The sequence below is a fragment of the Callithrix jacchus genome, chromosome 13 (assembly GCF_049354715.1).
Source record: "Callithrix jacchus isolate 240 chromosome 13, calJac240_pri, whole genome shotgun sequence".
NCBI classification, from domain to species: domain Eukaryota; kingdom Metazoa; phylum Chordata; class Mammalia; order Primates; family Cebidae; genus Callithrix; species Callithrix jacchus.
Window position 1 is genome coordinate 69372735 of NC_133514.1, and position 16719 is coordinate 69389453.

The following is a 16719-nucleotide window of genomic DNA, read 5'->3' on the forward strand; positions in this document are numbered from 1 at the left end:
AAAAAAAATAAAGGGTATTAAATTAGGAAAAGACCAAGTCAAATTGTCTCTATTTGCAGACTACATGATTGTAGATTTGGAAGACACTATCATCTCAGCCCCAAATCTCCTTACACTGATAAGCAACTTCAGCAAAGTCTCAGGATACAAAATCAATGTGCAGAAATCACAAGCATTTCTATACACCAATAACAGCCTAACAGAGAGCCAAATCATGAACAAACTGCCATTCACAATTGCTACAAAAAGAATAAAATACCTAGGAATACAACTAACAAAGGATGTAAAGCACCTCTTCAAGGAGAACTACAAACCACTGCTCAACGAAATAAGAGAGGACACAAACAGATGGAGAAACATTCCATGTTCATGGTTAGGAGGAATCAATATCATGAAAATGGCCATAGTGCCTAAAGTAATTTATAGATTCAACACTATTCCCATCAAGCTACCAATGACCTTCTTGACAGAACTGGAAAAAAACACCTTAAACTTCGTGTGGAATGAAACGAGAGCCTGCATAGCCAAGGCAATCCTAAGCAAAAAGAACAAAGCCAGGAGCATCATGCTACCTGATTTCAAACTATACTACAAAGCTACAGTAATCAAAGCAGCATGGTACTGGTACTAATCAGGATATAGACCAATGGAACAAAGCAGAGGCCTTGGAGGCAATGCAACACATCCACAACCATCTGATCTTTGACAAACCTGACAAAATCAAGCAGGGGGAAAGGAGTCCCTGTTTAATAAATGGTGTTGGGAAAACTGGCTAGCCATGTGCAGAAAACAGAAACTGGACCCCTTCCTGATACCTTATACTAAAATTAACTCCAGATGGATTAAACACTTAAACATAAAACCTAACACCATAAAAACCCTAGAAGAAAACCTAGACAAAACCATTCAGGACATAGGCATAGGCAAGGATTTCATGATGTGTACAGCAAAAGAAACAATCATTAGAGTGAGCAACCAACAGAGTGGGAAAAATTTTTTGCAATTCTACCCATCTGACAAAGGGCTAATATCCAGAATCTACAAAGAACTAAAACAGATTTACAGGGAAAAAACAAACAAACCCATCCAAAAGTGGGTGAAGGATATGAACAAACACTTTCAAAAGAAGACATATATGAGGCCAAAAAACATATGAAAAAATGCTCATCATCACTTGTCATTAGATAAATACAAATAAAAACTACATTGAGATACCATCTCATGCCAGTTAGAATGGCGATCATTAAAAAGTCTGGAGACAACAGATGCTGGAGAGGATGTGGAGAAATACGAACACCTTTACACTGTTGGTGGGAGTGTAAACTAGTTCAACCATTATGTAAGACAGTGTTGCGCTTCCTCAAGGACTTAGAAATAGAAATTCCATTTGACCCAGAAATCCCATTACTGGGGATATACCCAAAGGATTACAAATCATCCTATTATAAAGACACATTCATACATATGTTCATAGCAGCACTGTTTACAATAGCAAAGACCTGGAACCAACCCAAATGCCCATCGATGATAGACTGGATAAGGAAAATGTGGCATGTATACACCATGGAACACTATGCAGCCACAAAAAAACTGTGAGTTTTTGTCTTTTGTATGGACATGGATGAATCTGGAAACCATCATTCTCAGCAAACTGACACAAGAACAGAAAATCAAATACCACATGTTCTCACTCATAGGCGTTGAAAAATGAGAACACATGGACTCAGGGAGGGGAGCATTACACTGGGGTCTGTTGGGGGGTGCCAAGGAAGGGACAGCGGGTGGGTGGGGAGGTTGGGGAGGGATAACATGGGGAGAAATGCCAGATGTAGGTGACAGGGGGATGGAGGCAGCAAACTACATTGCCATGTGTGTACCTATGCAACAATCCTGCATGATCTGCACATGTACCCCAGAACCTAAAGTACAATAAATAAATAATAAATAAAAAATTTTTTTAAAAGATATTTAAGTGGCTCACAGTTCTACAGGCTGTATAGGAAGCATAGCAGCTTCTGCATCTGGGGAGGCCCCAGAGAGGTTTCAATCATGGTAGAAGGAAAGGGGGAGTGAGACATCTCTCATGGCCAAAGCAGGAAGAAGAGAGACAGAGGGGAGAGGTGCCAAATACTTTTAAACAACCGCATCTCCTTAGAACTCTATCACAAGAAGAGTATTGGGGGATGGTGCTAAGCTACTCATGAGAAACCACACCCATGATCTAATCACCTTACACGGAGCCCCACCTCCAACATTAGAGATTACAGTTGAATATGATATTTGGTTGGGTACAGAGATCCAAACCATATCACCCTGTCTAAAAGAATAGAAAAAAAAAGGATTATAACTATACAGAGTATTTTTTTCTGATCAAACTGATAGAATGGAACTAGAGATTAATGGCAGAAGGAAGACTTAAAAATCCACAAACACATGGAAGTTAAACAATATATTTCTAAATCACCCACGGGACAATGAAAAAAATCACAAGGGAAATTAGCAGAAATCTTGAGAGAAAGGCAAATGAAAGGACAACATATCAAAACTTAGGGAATGTACTGAAAGTAGTTCTAATAGGAAAATTTTTAGCCTTCTCAATATGATGTATTAATAGAAAATCTGAACAGACTCAGACAAAACCTCCCAACAAAGAAAAGTCTAGGACTAACAACTTTGCTAGTAAATTCTACCAAACATTTTAAAGAAGAATTAATAGCAGTCCTTCCTCCAACTCTTAGAAAAAATTAAGAAGGTGTATATACTTCCAAGCTTATTCTGTGAGACCAACATTAACATGATGCCAAAGCCAAAGACATTACAAGAAAAGAAAACTATAGACAAATATCCCTTATGAGCAGTGAGCAAAAATCCTTTATCAACTACTACTATACCAAATTCAGAACGTTAAAAGAGTCATACATCATGACCAATTTGGATCTATTCCTGGAGTGCAAGGATGGCTCAACATATGAAGATCAATCAGTGTAATACACCACATTAACAGAAGGAAAGAAAAACACTACATAATTACATCAATGATGTAGAAAAATGTATTTGACAAAATTTCACACTCTTTATTGGTAATGGCACCCAACAAACTTGAAGTAAAAGAAAATCACCACAACATAATTCAGGCTATATATGTTAAAAAATTCACAGCTGACATCAAACTCAGTGGTGAAAGATTGAAAGCTTTCCCTCTAGAACCAGGAACAAGATAAGGATGCCCACTTTTGCCTTTGCTATTCAACATAATAATGCAAGTCTTAGCCAGAGCAGTTAGGAAATAAAAAGAAATAAAACCAGGAACAAGATAAGGATGCCCACTTTTGCCTTTGCTATTCAACATAATAATGCAAGTCTTAGCCAGAGCAGTTAGGAAATAAAAAGAAATAAAGACTTCCATCCAAACTGAGAGGGAAGAAAAATAATCTCTGTTCACAAAGACATGATCTTATATAGAAAACTAAAGATTCCACGAAAAATATTACAAATAATAAAGAAATTGAGCAAAGTTGTAGGACACAAAATCAACACCCCAGAGTAATTTCTTTCTTTTTCTTTTTCATTTGAGACAGGGGCTGGGTGTGGTGGCTCACACATGTAATCCCAGCACTTTGGGAGGCCGAGATGGGCAGATCACCTGAGGTCAGGAGTTTGAGACCGGCCTGACCAACATGGGGAAACCCTGTCTCTACTAAACATACAAAATTAACTGGGCGTGGTGGCACATGCCTGTAATCCCAGATACTTGAGAGGCTGAGGTAGGAGAATTGCTTGAATCCAGGAAGTGGAGGTTGCTGTGAGCCAAGATCTCACCATTGCACTCCAGACTGAGAATCAAGAGCAAAACTCCATCTCAAAAAAAAAAAAAAAAGACAAGGTCTCACTCTATCATTCAACCTGAGGCACAGTGGCATTATCATTGGTCACTGAAGCCTTGAACTCCTGGACTCAAGCAGTCCTCCCACTTCAGCCTCCTGAATAGTTAGGACTACAAGTTGTGCCACTGTACCTGGCAATTTTTTTAATTTTTATTTTTGTAGAGATAGGATCTCACTATGTTGCCCAGACTGGTCTCAAACTCTGGGCCTCAAGTGATCCTCCCATCTCAGCCTCCCAAACTGTTACATTAAAGGTGCAAGTCATCACATCAGTCCCCAAATCATTTCTATATACTAACAATGAACCATCAGGAAAGGAAATTAAGAAAAACAATTCTACTTGCCATAGCATCAAAAAGAATTAAATATTTATTTGAAATGAATTTAGGGAGGTGAAAGATTTGTTCTCTGAAAAATACAAAACATTGCTGAAAGTAATTGAAGAAGACACAAATGGAAAGATATCCCCCATTCATGGATTGGAAGACATAGGATTGTTAACATGTCTAGACTCAATGTCATCCCTAGCAAAATTCCAATGATTTTTTAAATAAAAAAGAATTATTCATATGGAATGACAAAACAATTTTGAAAAAGAAGAGCAAAGTTGGAAGTCTCACGTCTTGATTTTGAAAGCTACTACAAAGATACAGTAAGCAAAACAGTTTCATACTGGCATAAAGAATGACGTAACTAATGGAATTGAATAGAGAGCCTAGAAATAAATCCTTGCATATATGATATGGTCAAATGACTTTTATCAAGGACGCCAAGACTACTCAGTTGGGGAAAAGACAATCTTTTAAACAAATGGTGCAGGGAAAACTGAATATTCACATAAAAAGAATGAAGTAGGACCTTTACCTAACATCATATACAAAAATTAACTTGAAATGAGTGGAAGACCTAAACATGAGAGCTGAAACTATAAAGCATAGTGGGAAAGCTTCATGAGATTAGATTTCGAAATTATTTCTTGAATATGACACTAAAAGTACAGGTGAAAAAATAAGTTGGACTACAAAAAAAATTATTTCATGTACCTTGTGGAATTCCACTTAGTAGTAGAAATTTTACATTATGATTGTATTCTCAATATAAAATTGTGGTACAGATTGAACATCCCAAATTGGAAAATCCAAAATGTTCCAAAATCTAAAAATTTTTGAGCATCAACATGATGCTCAATGGAAATGCTCATTGGAACCTTTTGGATTTTTGATTTTCAGATTAGGGATGCCCAACCAGTAAGAATAATGCAAATATTCCAAAACCTGGAAAAACATCGGACACACCTCTGATTCCAAGCACAGGAATACTCAACCTGTATGTATTTAAGAGCACTAGACCGAATACTCATTTTTTCTGTAGAGTGTTTATTTTTAACCAAAATGAAATTGTAATTTTAAATGTAAATTTTAATTTGATTCCTTTTTTTTTTTTTTTTTAGAGATAAAGTTTCACTTTGTCATCCCCAGCAGGAGTACAGTGGCATGATCATAGCTCACTGTAGCCTTAAACTCCTGGGCTCAAGCAATCCCCCTGCCTCAGTCTCCCAAGTAGCTAGGACTACAGGCATATGTAGTTGCCCTGTACATTTAAAAAGTTGCCCTGCTAACTTTTTAATTTTTTGTAGAAATGGGGTCTCTCTGCATTGCTCAGGCTAATCTCAAACACCTCACCTCAAGCAAGTCTCCTGACTCATTAAATGTAAATTTTAAATGTAATTTGTTAAAATAGAATTTGTTCTCTGCTAGCCAATTAATAATCTTGCTACTTATTAAATACACATAATTATGTTGCTTATATACTTTATCACTACTTTTTTCCTTGAATCAATTATATTACTACTTTTCTAAGTATGTTACTTTTATGTTTCCTCAGGCTTGAATGATATTTACATTGTTAAGGGGAAATACCTCTTCTGTTTGATCATATTTTAAATTGAGTGACGGCCGGGTGCGGTGGCTTACGCCTGTAATCCCAGCATTTCGGGAGGCTGAGGCGGGTGGATCACTAGGTCAAGAGATCGAGACCATCCTGGTCAACATGGTGAAACCCGGTCTCTACTAAAAATACAAAAAATTAGCTGGGCATGGTGGTGCGTGCCTGTAATCCCAGCTACTCAGGAGGCTGAGGCAAGAGAATTGCCTGAACCCAGGAGGCAGAGGTTGCAGTGAGCCGAAATCGAGCCATTGCGCTCCAGCCTGGGTAACAAGAGCGAAACTCCGTCTCAAAAAAAAAAAAAAAAAAAATTGAGTGACATTTTCATACATAGGAAAGGCTAAATCAGTTTCTTACCATTTCTTTCTCATAGATAACATTTGCAAAGGGAAGAAGAGAATCAGTTTCTCTTCATTTAACTGAGTATCTGATTATAATTTCTAACCAACCTATGAGTGATTATTAAGAGTAGCATATTCATATTAAAGATTCTTTCAGCTTTGTAGAAACAGGATTAAAAGTGGTATGGAAGGGAAACAAGAATTTGTGACAGCAAAAGACTGACGATTTTGTTAGAAATGACTACATTTCCAAGATTTTGTGAATGCACTTTCTTGGCAATTTAGTTAGTATTAAGAGAGTAGGGAAAGAAACAAAATGGACATGGAAAAATCAAATGCCAAATTTTAATAGAAATGTTGGCAACCATTGCATCAGTTAAAGTTCATGGTCCATTTCTTACTCTTTTGGTAAAAACATATTCTATCTCCTTATAGAAATGTTGATAATTATCACATGATAGTTTGGTATTGCAAGAGCAAAGTCAAATGTTTTCTATTTTAACATACTTCATTTCAAACTCTTGGTTTTAGACAAAAACCTGAGACATGACTTTTCACAGTTGTGTTAATGTAGTTTGAATTCAGTGAATATATATTTGATAATGAAGTAATATTCTTGTTTTCATAAGAAGAAATCCAGTTTACTATTAGTGTTTAAACTATTATTCTTTAAAACATCATCTATAAAAAACAAACAAGAATGCATCAACTTAAATCTCAAAATAAACCAGAATGTAGGACAAATGACACTTTATTTTACAAATCTTTTTAAATGAGCATGTATTGAGAAAAAAATGGATAAGATATATTTCGTTGTGGCTAAAACCCATTTGACAAGGAAAACTGTATTGTAAAAAATGTTTTTGTGAAGCTTTGACAATTTTTACAGGACTTACTGCTGATGCTAGAGTAGTAATAAACAGAGCCCGTGTGGAGTGCCAGAGCCATAAGCTTACAGTTGAGGACCCAGTCACTGTGGAATATATAACTCGCTTCATAGCAACTTTAAAGCAGGTAAGCTAATATTCTAACATACTTTGTCAAGCTTTCTCCTTTTTCATAGAAGTACTACAGTTACTCCAACCATTTAGTCTCTTAAATCTATTAAATTTCTTATTTATCACACTTTATATTCATATTTTTATTCCAGTAAAATGGATTGATTTAATCACAGAAATCTTGATCAGTATTAATTCTGGGAATTATATTCAAGTTAAAAAAAACAGTAAGTCTGATCTTTTAAAGAGATTTCTATACTTCTGGAGATTGAGTTGCCCAGGCTGGTCATGAACTTCTGGGCTCAAGCGATCTGCCTACCTCAGCCTCCCAAAGTGCTGGGATTACAGGCATGAGCCACAGTATCCAACCTAAAAATAAATAAATATATATATATATATATATATATATATATATATATATATATATATATTTTAAATATATGTAATAAAATAGGAAAATAAGAAAATAGATATGCTACATAGGCAAGACCAGGAAGAAGGCTGACGTAAAGCTATTTCAAGCCACAGAGTTACATACAGTTATATACAGCCACAGAATTATTTATACTTACATAAAGTTGCCTAAAAATTTAGTCCTTAGACTGGTATGGTGGCTCACGCCTGTAATCCCAGCATTTTGGGAGGCCAGGGAGGGCAGATCCCCTGAGATCAGGAGTTTGAGACCAGCCTGACCAACATGGTGAAACCCATCTCTTAAAAAAATAAAAAATTAGTCCTTAGCTTTCTGCCAGGAATGCTTCTTTGCATGACTTTTGGGGCACCAGTCTCAGTGTGAATTCTACTCCTTAGAGCATAAATTCCAGGAAGTTTCCTGATGCTAAAGTAAAAAGACATACAATTGGTTTTCAGAGACCCATGGTCTGTGAGGAAAAAGCATGCTCTTCTTCAGGATAAACAAAGGCTTTCTTGTCTTGGGACTGAAAGAAATGTCTTATTTGGGTTTTTAAGAAGAGATAACCTAGTATACAGTGAACAGAATGTCCTTGATAATAATAGTGTCAAGTAAGGATACTTGATAATAATAGTAACATTTATAGCATCCCTCAGGTAAGCTGAGGACATGTTTCCAAAGCACAGCTTACTGAAATCAGCTTTAATGAGAACCAAAATGTATGGCACAGTTCTCTGCTGTATTAGAGATTATATTCTAGTTATATTACTAAATGTATACAAAGTAACAAGAAATTTTTAAGACTATATGTAAACAAACTTATGATTTTATCGTATAGCATTATTTTTTAAAATTTCATCATGAATTGAGGTTGCTCCAGGAAGGGTCAGAAAAAGGATCACTAATATATGTAGAATTTAGGGAAGTGGATCATTTGGACAGCAATGCTTTATTATTAGAATTTTTTATTTTATAAGTAATAGTTTCATTCTAAAAATATGTTTTATTTTTCAGAAATATACCCAAAGTAATGGAAGAAGACCTTTTGGTATTTCTGCCTTAATTGTAGGTTTTGATGATGATGGTGTCCCAAGATTATATCAGACAGATCCATCTGGTACTTATCATGCTTGGAAGGTGAGTCATGAACTTATTAATATTTTGTAGAAGTTTAGTAAATATTCTGCCTACAGGACTCTTAAAATAAAAAGAAGTTTAGTAAATATTCAATGTAAATGCTGTATTGCTTTGAGAGACATGACAAAATTATGTTGCATTAAAATATTGATGTTGGTACAAATTTTATAAATGTAACTATGCAGCTAGTCAGAAACTACAGTGATTTTGGTTAAAGAAACACATTAGTTTTTTTGAGCACAAGGTCTTTTGAAGAGATGTGACTAAAGTAACTGTTTATAAATGGTCAAGTAAGAGAAACATAGTTCCTATTTATTGTTTATTATTCCAAAACAATATTGTACCATATAGATTCTTGCTTCACATAGAAAATCTTTCTGCTTTTAACAAAGAATTAGATGGACATTTAAATTCCTACTGAAATACATAATGCATCTTCTCCATTCTAGGAGAGTCAGAGCACCCTAAACTGTGAATCTATACTCATGTGTTAGGATGTAGCAATGATCTCTACATAATTTCTAGCATGTAGTTAGTTTTCTGGCTAAGTTGTTATTGTTTTGACACCCAGCTACAGTAATGACTTTGTTTAATGGTACACTCAAATCCAATCCAAAAATATAGGGCTTAGCCAGGCATGGTAATACACACCCATGGTTCCAGATACTTGGGAGGCTAAGACAGGGGAATGGCTTGAGTCCTTTTCAGGTTACAGCAAGCTATAATTGTGTCTCTGCACTCCAGCCTGGGCGACAGAGCAAGACCCTGTCTGAAAAACACCAAACAAACAAAACTCCCCCCAGAAAACACTGCTAGAGCCCAAAGAAACCTAGTTTCCAGGAGTTAATTTTTGTATTTTCCTGTGTATGAGAATAAGACTATACTATAGAATCTGATATAAGTGGTTTTTACTTTATTAAATAAAGTTAAATGCCCAGAATTTAGTTTTCTACAAAGTTGATTTTACTATTATTTAGAGCCAAATAAATTAATGGAGAAATATTGTTATGGTCTATATGCCTGTGTTAAATAAAAAATTTGATTTGCACTGACAATACTCATAAGATACTATTTTACAAAGCATTAACCAGGCAGTAAAGCAATGGATTATATTCTTCTTTTTTTTTTTTGAGACGGAGTTTTGCTCTTGTTACCCAGGCTGGAGTGCAATGGCGCGATCCCGGCTCACTGCAACCTCCACCTCCTGGGTTCAGGCAATTCTCCTGCCTCAGCCTCCTGAGTAGCTGGGATTACAGGCACGTGCCACCATGCCCAGCTAATTTTTTTTTTTTGTATTTTTAGTAGAGACGGGGTTTCACCATGTTGACCAGGATGGTCTCGATCTCTTGACCTCATGATCCAGATATCAGAATACTTATGTCAGCTGCACATATCCTTTTAATCTAACTGAGTTGTCTAATTAGTAATTAGAAGGTATAGATTTACATGCTGCAAATATCAGACTTTTTATCCTCTCAATTAGAGATCTCTTACCTGTACTCGATTTCTTGTCTCCTAAATCTATGCCCTAAACAGAGCAAGTTACTACACTCGATCTTTAAATATTTTGAAGCCTGCCATCTTCAGTTTGCATTTATCATTACATCATTACCCTTTATTTCAAAATCATAACACAACAGTTTCTAGATTTACATAATTTTTCTGTTTTAATTTGTTTGCTTCCTGGAGACATACAGAGAAGTATTTTATTTTATCTCAGTCAGGAAAATTATGGAATTTTTTAAATTGTTGAGAAGTTTGTTGATCATCTTGGTCTGAAACTCTGCTCTGGTGTCTTCAGTTCTCATGGTGGGACTGGAGGATATGAACATTGTGTACTCACTTGCTTACACATGGATACCCCACTGTCTACATTTTACTCATTTCATCTAGTGCACTGTCTTGTGGGATTTTCAATGAAGGAAATATTATTCAGCTTTTGAAAAATCATCTTTAACAAAAAACATTTGAAAACCTTTTTATTTAATGTATTTGGCAACTGAGATTTAGGGGTTAAGTGATTTTTGTTGCTCTTGTTAAGTTTACCTTCCTAGTCTGGTGTGGTAGTTCACTCCTGTAATCCCAGCACTTTGGGTGGCCAAGGCAAAAGGATCACTTGAGTCCAGGAGTTTAAGACCACCCTGGGCAATGTAATAAGACCCCACTTCTACAAAAATATTTAAAAATTAGCCAGGTATTGATGGTGTACACCTGTAATCCCAGCTACTTTGGAGGCTAACGTGGAAGGATCGCTTCAGCCCCAGAGTTTGAAGCTACAGTGAGCTAGGATCCTACCACTGCACTCCAACCTGAGTGAGACTCTGTCTCAAAACAAAAGAAGTTCACATTCCTAGTTAATAGCAATATTGCAATTAGAACTCAGAGCGTTTTATTTATTTTATTCTATATTTTTTGCACTATATCATGCTACTTCCTTTAGGCCAAATGATTTTCTATGCATGTTATGTAAATTCAAATATCCATTCTTGGAAGGTAGAATAAAATCTTCTGACTTGATTTTGACTTCTGGGGATTATAACACTTTAGCTATGAGATCAAGTTTTTCTTTTTTTGTTTTGTTTTGTTTGTGTCTATGTCTCATTTTTATGTCTGTTTGTTTTTTACTCTGACTTACTATGTTGCAGTGGACTATTGAGAACACAGCTATGGTACCAACCATACTTTGCAGTGCTATTTTGTAAGCTTATGAAGTACAAGTAGAGGAAAAGGTAGACTTGGTAGGAGAAATAGGAAGTTAATAAATAGAAACTGTGGACACATGACCTGTTGCAGAAATGAGAACAGAAATAGCTAATACCAGCATTTAGTTTTTTTTGGGTTCTCTACCTGGCAGGTAACACAAATTTTATTTATGAAGACTGGGCCTTTAATGATCCTGTCCTACTGGGTAATAGTGCCTTCCATTAACTTTTTACACTTTACAGGGGAATGCTAAGAGAAGCCTCCAGAAAATCCTTTGAATTTTAGATACCTCCTCCCTGGTCCTATTGTGTAATGGTAACTTTATTTCCATTGATAATGAGAACAAATCATACTGTTGTTACAGTAACCCCTTATTTGCCTGTTGGTTCAATAACATGAAGAGTCTAAAATGGCCAAGTGGCAATCTCAGCTCATAGTTCAGTGAAATTATTATGTTCTCTGATAGAAATAGGCTCCCCACTTCTCTCCCCTTCTTTCCCTTGGGAACTAGAACCTTTAAACTAGCAGAACCAAATGGGAACAAGAGACAAAGATTTTCAAGTGGGCCATTAAAGGTATCCATGAGACACGTCTATTCCTTGGTTCCTAGATTTGAGGGTATATGAAAAATGAGTTACTAGTTATGGCTCAGGATACATACAGGATTTTATAGAACAGAACCCTAGCCTATAAGATGTCACACAGCTGCTGCTGTAACTGAGTCATCATAGCCTATTCTAGCCGGGCATGGTGGCTCAAGCCTGTAATCCCAGCACTTCGGGAGGCCGAGGCGGGTGGATCACGAGGTCAAGAGATTGAGACCATCCTGATCAACATGGTGAAACCCCGTCTCTACTAAAAATACAAAAAATTAGCTGGGCATGGTGATGCGTGCCCGCAGTCCTAGCTACTCAGGAGGCTGAGACAGGAGAATTGCCTGAACCCAGGAGGCGGAGGTTGTGGTGAGCCGAGATCGCACCATTGCACTCTAGGCTGGGTAAGGAGCAAAACTCCGTCTCAAAAAAAAAAAAAAAAAATGTGTCCCATAGCCTATTCTAGAATTCTATCAGGCTGGCTAATTCAAGGTGATAAGAGAATATAGTAAAACCAATGAATCTCATGAACATAAGCCAATTACCCTACTTCCTCACAATCAGTTCCTTGCTCAGAGGCTATGTTTTCTAGGATACTACGATGGTGAAGAAAGCTATTCAGGTCACCCAAAGTGGAGCATGGCAGTGGTCCTAACTATTTGAGAAGCTGAGGCAGGAGAATGGCTTGAGCCCAGGAGTTCCAGGCTATAGTGCACTATGATCATGCCTGCAAATAGCCACTGTACTGCAGCCTGGACAACACAGACTGTTTCGAAAAAGATGAAAGAAAGTATTCCATTAAGTCCACAGGTAGGAGAGCTGACAGAAGCGTTTGGCACAAGTAAGGGAAACTTAATCCCAAGTAAGTTTCTCTTTCATTGAGGGCAAGCTGCTGCCCTTTCTAAGTCCAACAAATTCAGTCAGCCATGTTGGCAGGTGCCATGAAGCTCTGCCAGTATCCAGATTAAAAAAAAACAGGGATACAGTAAGGAAACACCCATTTTTAGATTTCTTTTTTCCTTATACATTTTTGTATTGAGAAATATATTTTAAAGTTTTTTGACAGATGAAAAATTGTATATATTTATGACTGTAAATGTGATGCTTTGTATGTGTATACACTGTGAAATAATTTAAATCAAGCTAATTAATATACCCATCATCTTACATCCTTATTTTTGTGATGAGAACATTTAAAATCTATTCTCTTTAAGCAATTTTCAAGTATACAGTACGTTATTACTAACTATAGTTACCATGCTGTACATACAGTAGAGCTCCAGAATTTATTTCTCCTAACTGAAACTTTGTAACCTTGAACTATCAACTTCCCATTCTCTTTCCCTCCTCAGCCCTCCCCTGTTAACCACCATTCTGCTCTCTGTTCAGTTTTTTTAGGTTCCACATGTAAGTGAGATCATAACATACTAGTCTTTCTGTACTTGGCTTAAAAGAAAATGTTTTTTTAGTAACAGGTTCTGGTGCTTGGCAAATTACATTAAATTAAAAATTCTCCTGCTGTAAACATCTGCAGTGCTATAATGAGTGTTAACATTTTTTAATGCACAGCTAAACACAAAAATAAAGTCCTAAAGGTCCAGAAATAAGGAATCAAATAACACAGTAATAAGCATGTGGGTTGATAACTCTGTACTTAGGGATATTATAGTGCAGGATTCCCAAAGATTGTTCACCATCAAAAGTATAAAATATATAAACAGCCCATCATTTAACAAATATTCTGTCTATAAATACTGAATTTTTATTACATATTAAATACTGTTCTAGGTTCTGGGAATATAGAGGTGAACTCAACAGAGTTCAGCAACAGTGTTAAGCTGTTACTATGCACTAGGCACTCTTCTGGACACTGGGGATAGCAGTGATAAACAAAAAATTCTCTACATTTTAGAAATTAGAGAAAGATAATCTCTTAGGTTTTTAGGTAGAATTAGAGAAAATCTACCCAGATGATTCATTTGACCTGCCAAATTTGGTACCCGTCATTTAAATTTGAGAAACTATGGCTGGGTGTGGTAGCTGATGCCTATAATCCCAGCAGTTTGGGAGGCTGAAGTGGGTGGATCACCTGAGGTCAGGAGTTTGAGACCAACCTGGGCAACATGGTGAAACCCCGTCTCTACTGAAAAAAAAAAAGCAAAAAATTAGCCAGGCATGGTAGCACATGCCTGTAATCCCAGCTACTCTGGAGGCTGAGGCAGAAGAATTGCTTGAACCTGGGAGGCATAGGTTGCAGTGAGCCGAGATTGTGCCACTGTACTCCAGCCTGGGCAACAGAGTAAGACTGTTTCAAGAAAAAAAGAAAAGAAAAACTGCAACATTATGAACTTTCAAGTAGGTCTGTGTGGAATCCTTTTTGTGTATGAGCTGCTTGGCTTTATAAGCTTAAAGGATTTGGCCAATTATGATATAAAGTAAAAAGTGGAAGATTTCAAAATGTGATCTGTAAACTCCTGATACATTAGGTAAAAACTATTTTCCTAATTATACTGAGACAATATTTCCCACTTTCACTCTGTGGACACATATACTAATGACATAAAAGTGATCATGGATAAAATTGCTGGTATCTTGGTACCCAACTGTGTTAGTTCTCATTTTTTTCTTTACCTTCATACATTTGCAATTTTAAAAAATCAATGAATTTGACTTTCACATGAGTTCTCTTTGATGAAATGGTAAAGATTATTAGTTTTATTAAATCTAGACTCAGGTACGCATCTTTTAACATTCTGTGTGATGAAATGGAAGTACTCGTAAACAACTTTGCTGCAGGTACAGTGACTGTCTTGTGGAAAAGCAGTTTTGTGATTGTTTGAATTGCAAGCTGAAAGAGCCCATCTTTTATGGAACTTCATTTTTACTTGACAAAACAATAGAATAACCATGGTTATTAGGACTTGGAGATTTGGCAGGACATATTCTCAAGGATGAGCAAACTGAGCCTGTTACTTTAAGGAAGTAACCGACAGTTGATTTGTTGCTAATGATAAAATTCAAATTTTCAAGCAAAAATTAGAATTTTGGAAAACATGTATTTGCCACAATGAGCCTGACAATTTCTTTGTGAAAAATTAATAAGCATGATTATTTAATGTTTTAGAAATCACATGGATCAACAATTATGCAGAATATCTGCATAATTCAGTAAACCAGTTTTCCAAATGACTAATCATGATATTATAAAATCTTGCAAGATGAAATACCTATTCAAAGCAAACATTATTTAGGTTTTGCCAATCCCTGTTGACCATTAGAAATTAAAACTGTAGGCCGGGTGCTGTGGCTCACGCCTGTAATCCCAGCACTTTGGGAGGCTGAGGTGGGTGGATCACAAGGTCAGGAGATTGAGACCATCCTGGCCAACATGGTCAAACCCTGTCTCTACTAAAATACAAAAGAAAAAAATTAGCTGGGTGTGGTGGTACATGTCTGTAGTCTCAGCTACTCGGAAGGCTGAGGCAGGGAAATCGCTTGAACCCAGGAGGTGGAGGTTGCAGTGGGCCAAGATCGTGCCATTGCACTACAGCCTGTGACAGAGCAACACTGTGTCTCAAAAATACATATACATATATATATGTAATTGTTTCCTAAAAACATGTTTATATTAACATATGTTGTAGATGGAATTGGGTCCCCCAAAGTGCATACACTGAAGCCTTAACCCCCAATAATAGGGCCTTTAGGGAGATAATTAAAGTTAAACAAGGTCCTAAGGATAGGACCCTAATCCCATAGGATTGATGTCCTTATAAGAAGAGACGACACACCAGAAAATTATACTGAAACAAAAACTATATTTTTTAGAAGAGTAGTACAAGTATGCCTACTGTCTACAATATATTTACCTTGCAGATATATTTACTCTCTGGCTTCACAAGAGAAAGCTGAATTATTTTATCTGCTTTGCATTCAACATATTGCGAAAGAGAGAGCTCTCTTTTGCATGAACATGTTTGTGTGCACACAAGAAGAAAGGCCTTGTTAGGACACAATGAGAAAGCAGCCATCTGCAAGCCAGGAAGAGAGCCCTCACCACAAACCAAAATTGCTAGCACCTTGATCTTGGACTTCTAGCCCCTAGAACTTTGAGAAAATTAACTTCTGTGGTTAAAACCACCTGGTCTGTGGTATTTTGTTGTGACATACCAAGCAGACTAATATAACTTGTAATGGGCTTATTTTTAAATAAATTAAATTTTAAAAACTTTTTTTAGTTTTAGTTTCTAATTATTGGGTCTGGGATTTGAATTTACACTACTTACACACTAATCAAATTAGCTGCTGCTGTTTCATGGATCCTGGCAGAAGACACCAGACCCTTTGGGTCAGAAATAAAAGACTTTATTATTCATGGCACGTCAAACAGTATGAGTATTGCATACTTGCGTATTTTCCCTTTGTCCCTAAGACCCACGGGGTTGAGGAGTTGATATATATGGCCTGGTTGAATGCTGTGCACAAAGTTGGTTTGCTCCACAGCTAAGGACCACCAAGCATGAAGAGTCTCTTGGTTTTATAGCAAGCAGTAAGTTAGCCTGCCCTTTATCTGAGGAAAGACATTTCTTTGTCTCAAGATTACCAGCTACGTAAACAACCCTGAAAAACAGAGCATTGTCTAGGAGCCCAAGGCACATGATATCTCTCAACAATAATACCGTAAATACCAAAAAGTATAACACAAAC

At 36.6% G+C, this 16719-nt stretch overlaps 1 protein-coding gene across 1 annotated transcript in view; it reads left to right on the forward strand.

Annotated features, from left to right (window-relative positions):
* The window catches only part of PSMA8 (proteasome 20S subunit alpha 8), a 64104-nt gene that overhangs the window by 20102 nt on the left and 27283 nt on the right, over window positions 1-16719 (forward strand). Inside the window, exons 3-4 of the mRNA XM_003734631.6 lie at window positions 7059-7183; window positions 8594-8716. Of these exons, the coding sequence (XP_003734679.1) occupies window positions 7059-7183; window positions 8594-8716 (248 nt within the window). The remainder of the gene's footprint in view (window positions 1-7058; window positions 7184-8593; window positions 8717-16719) is intronic.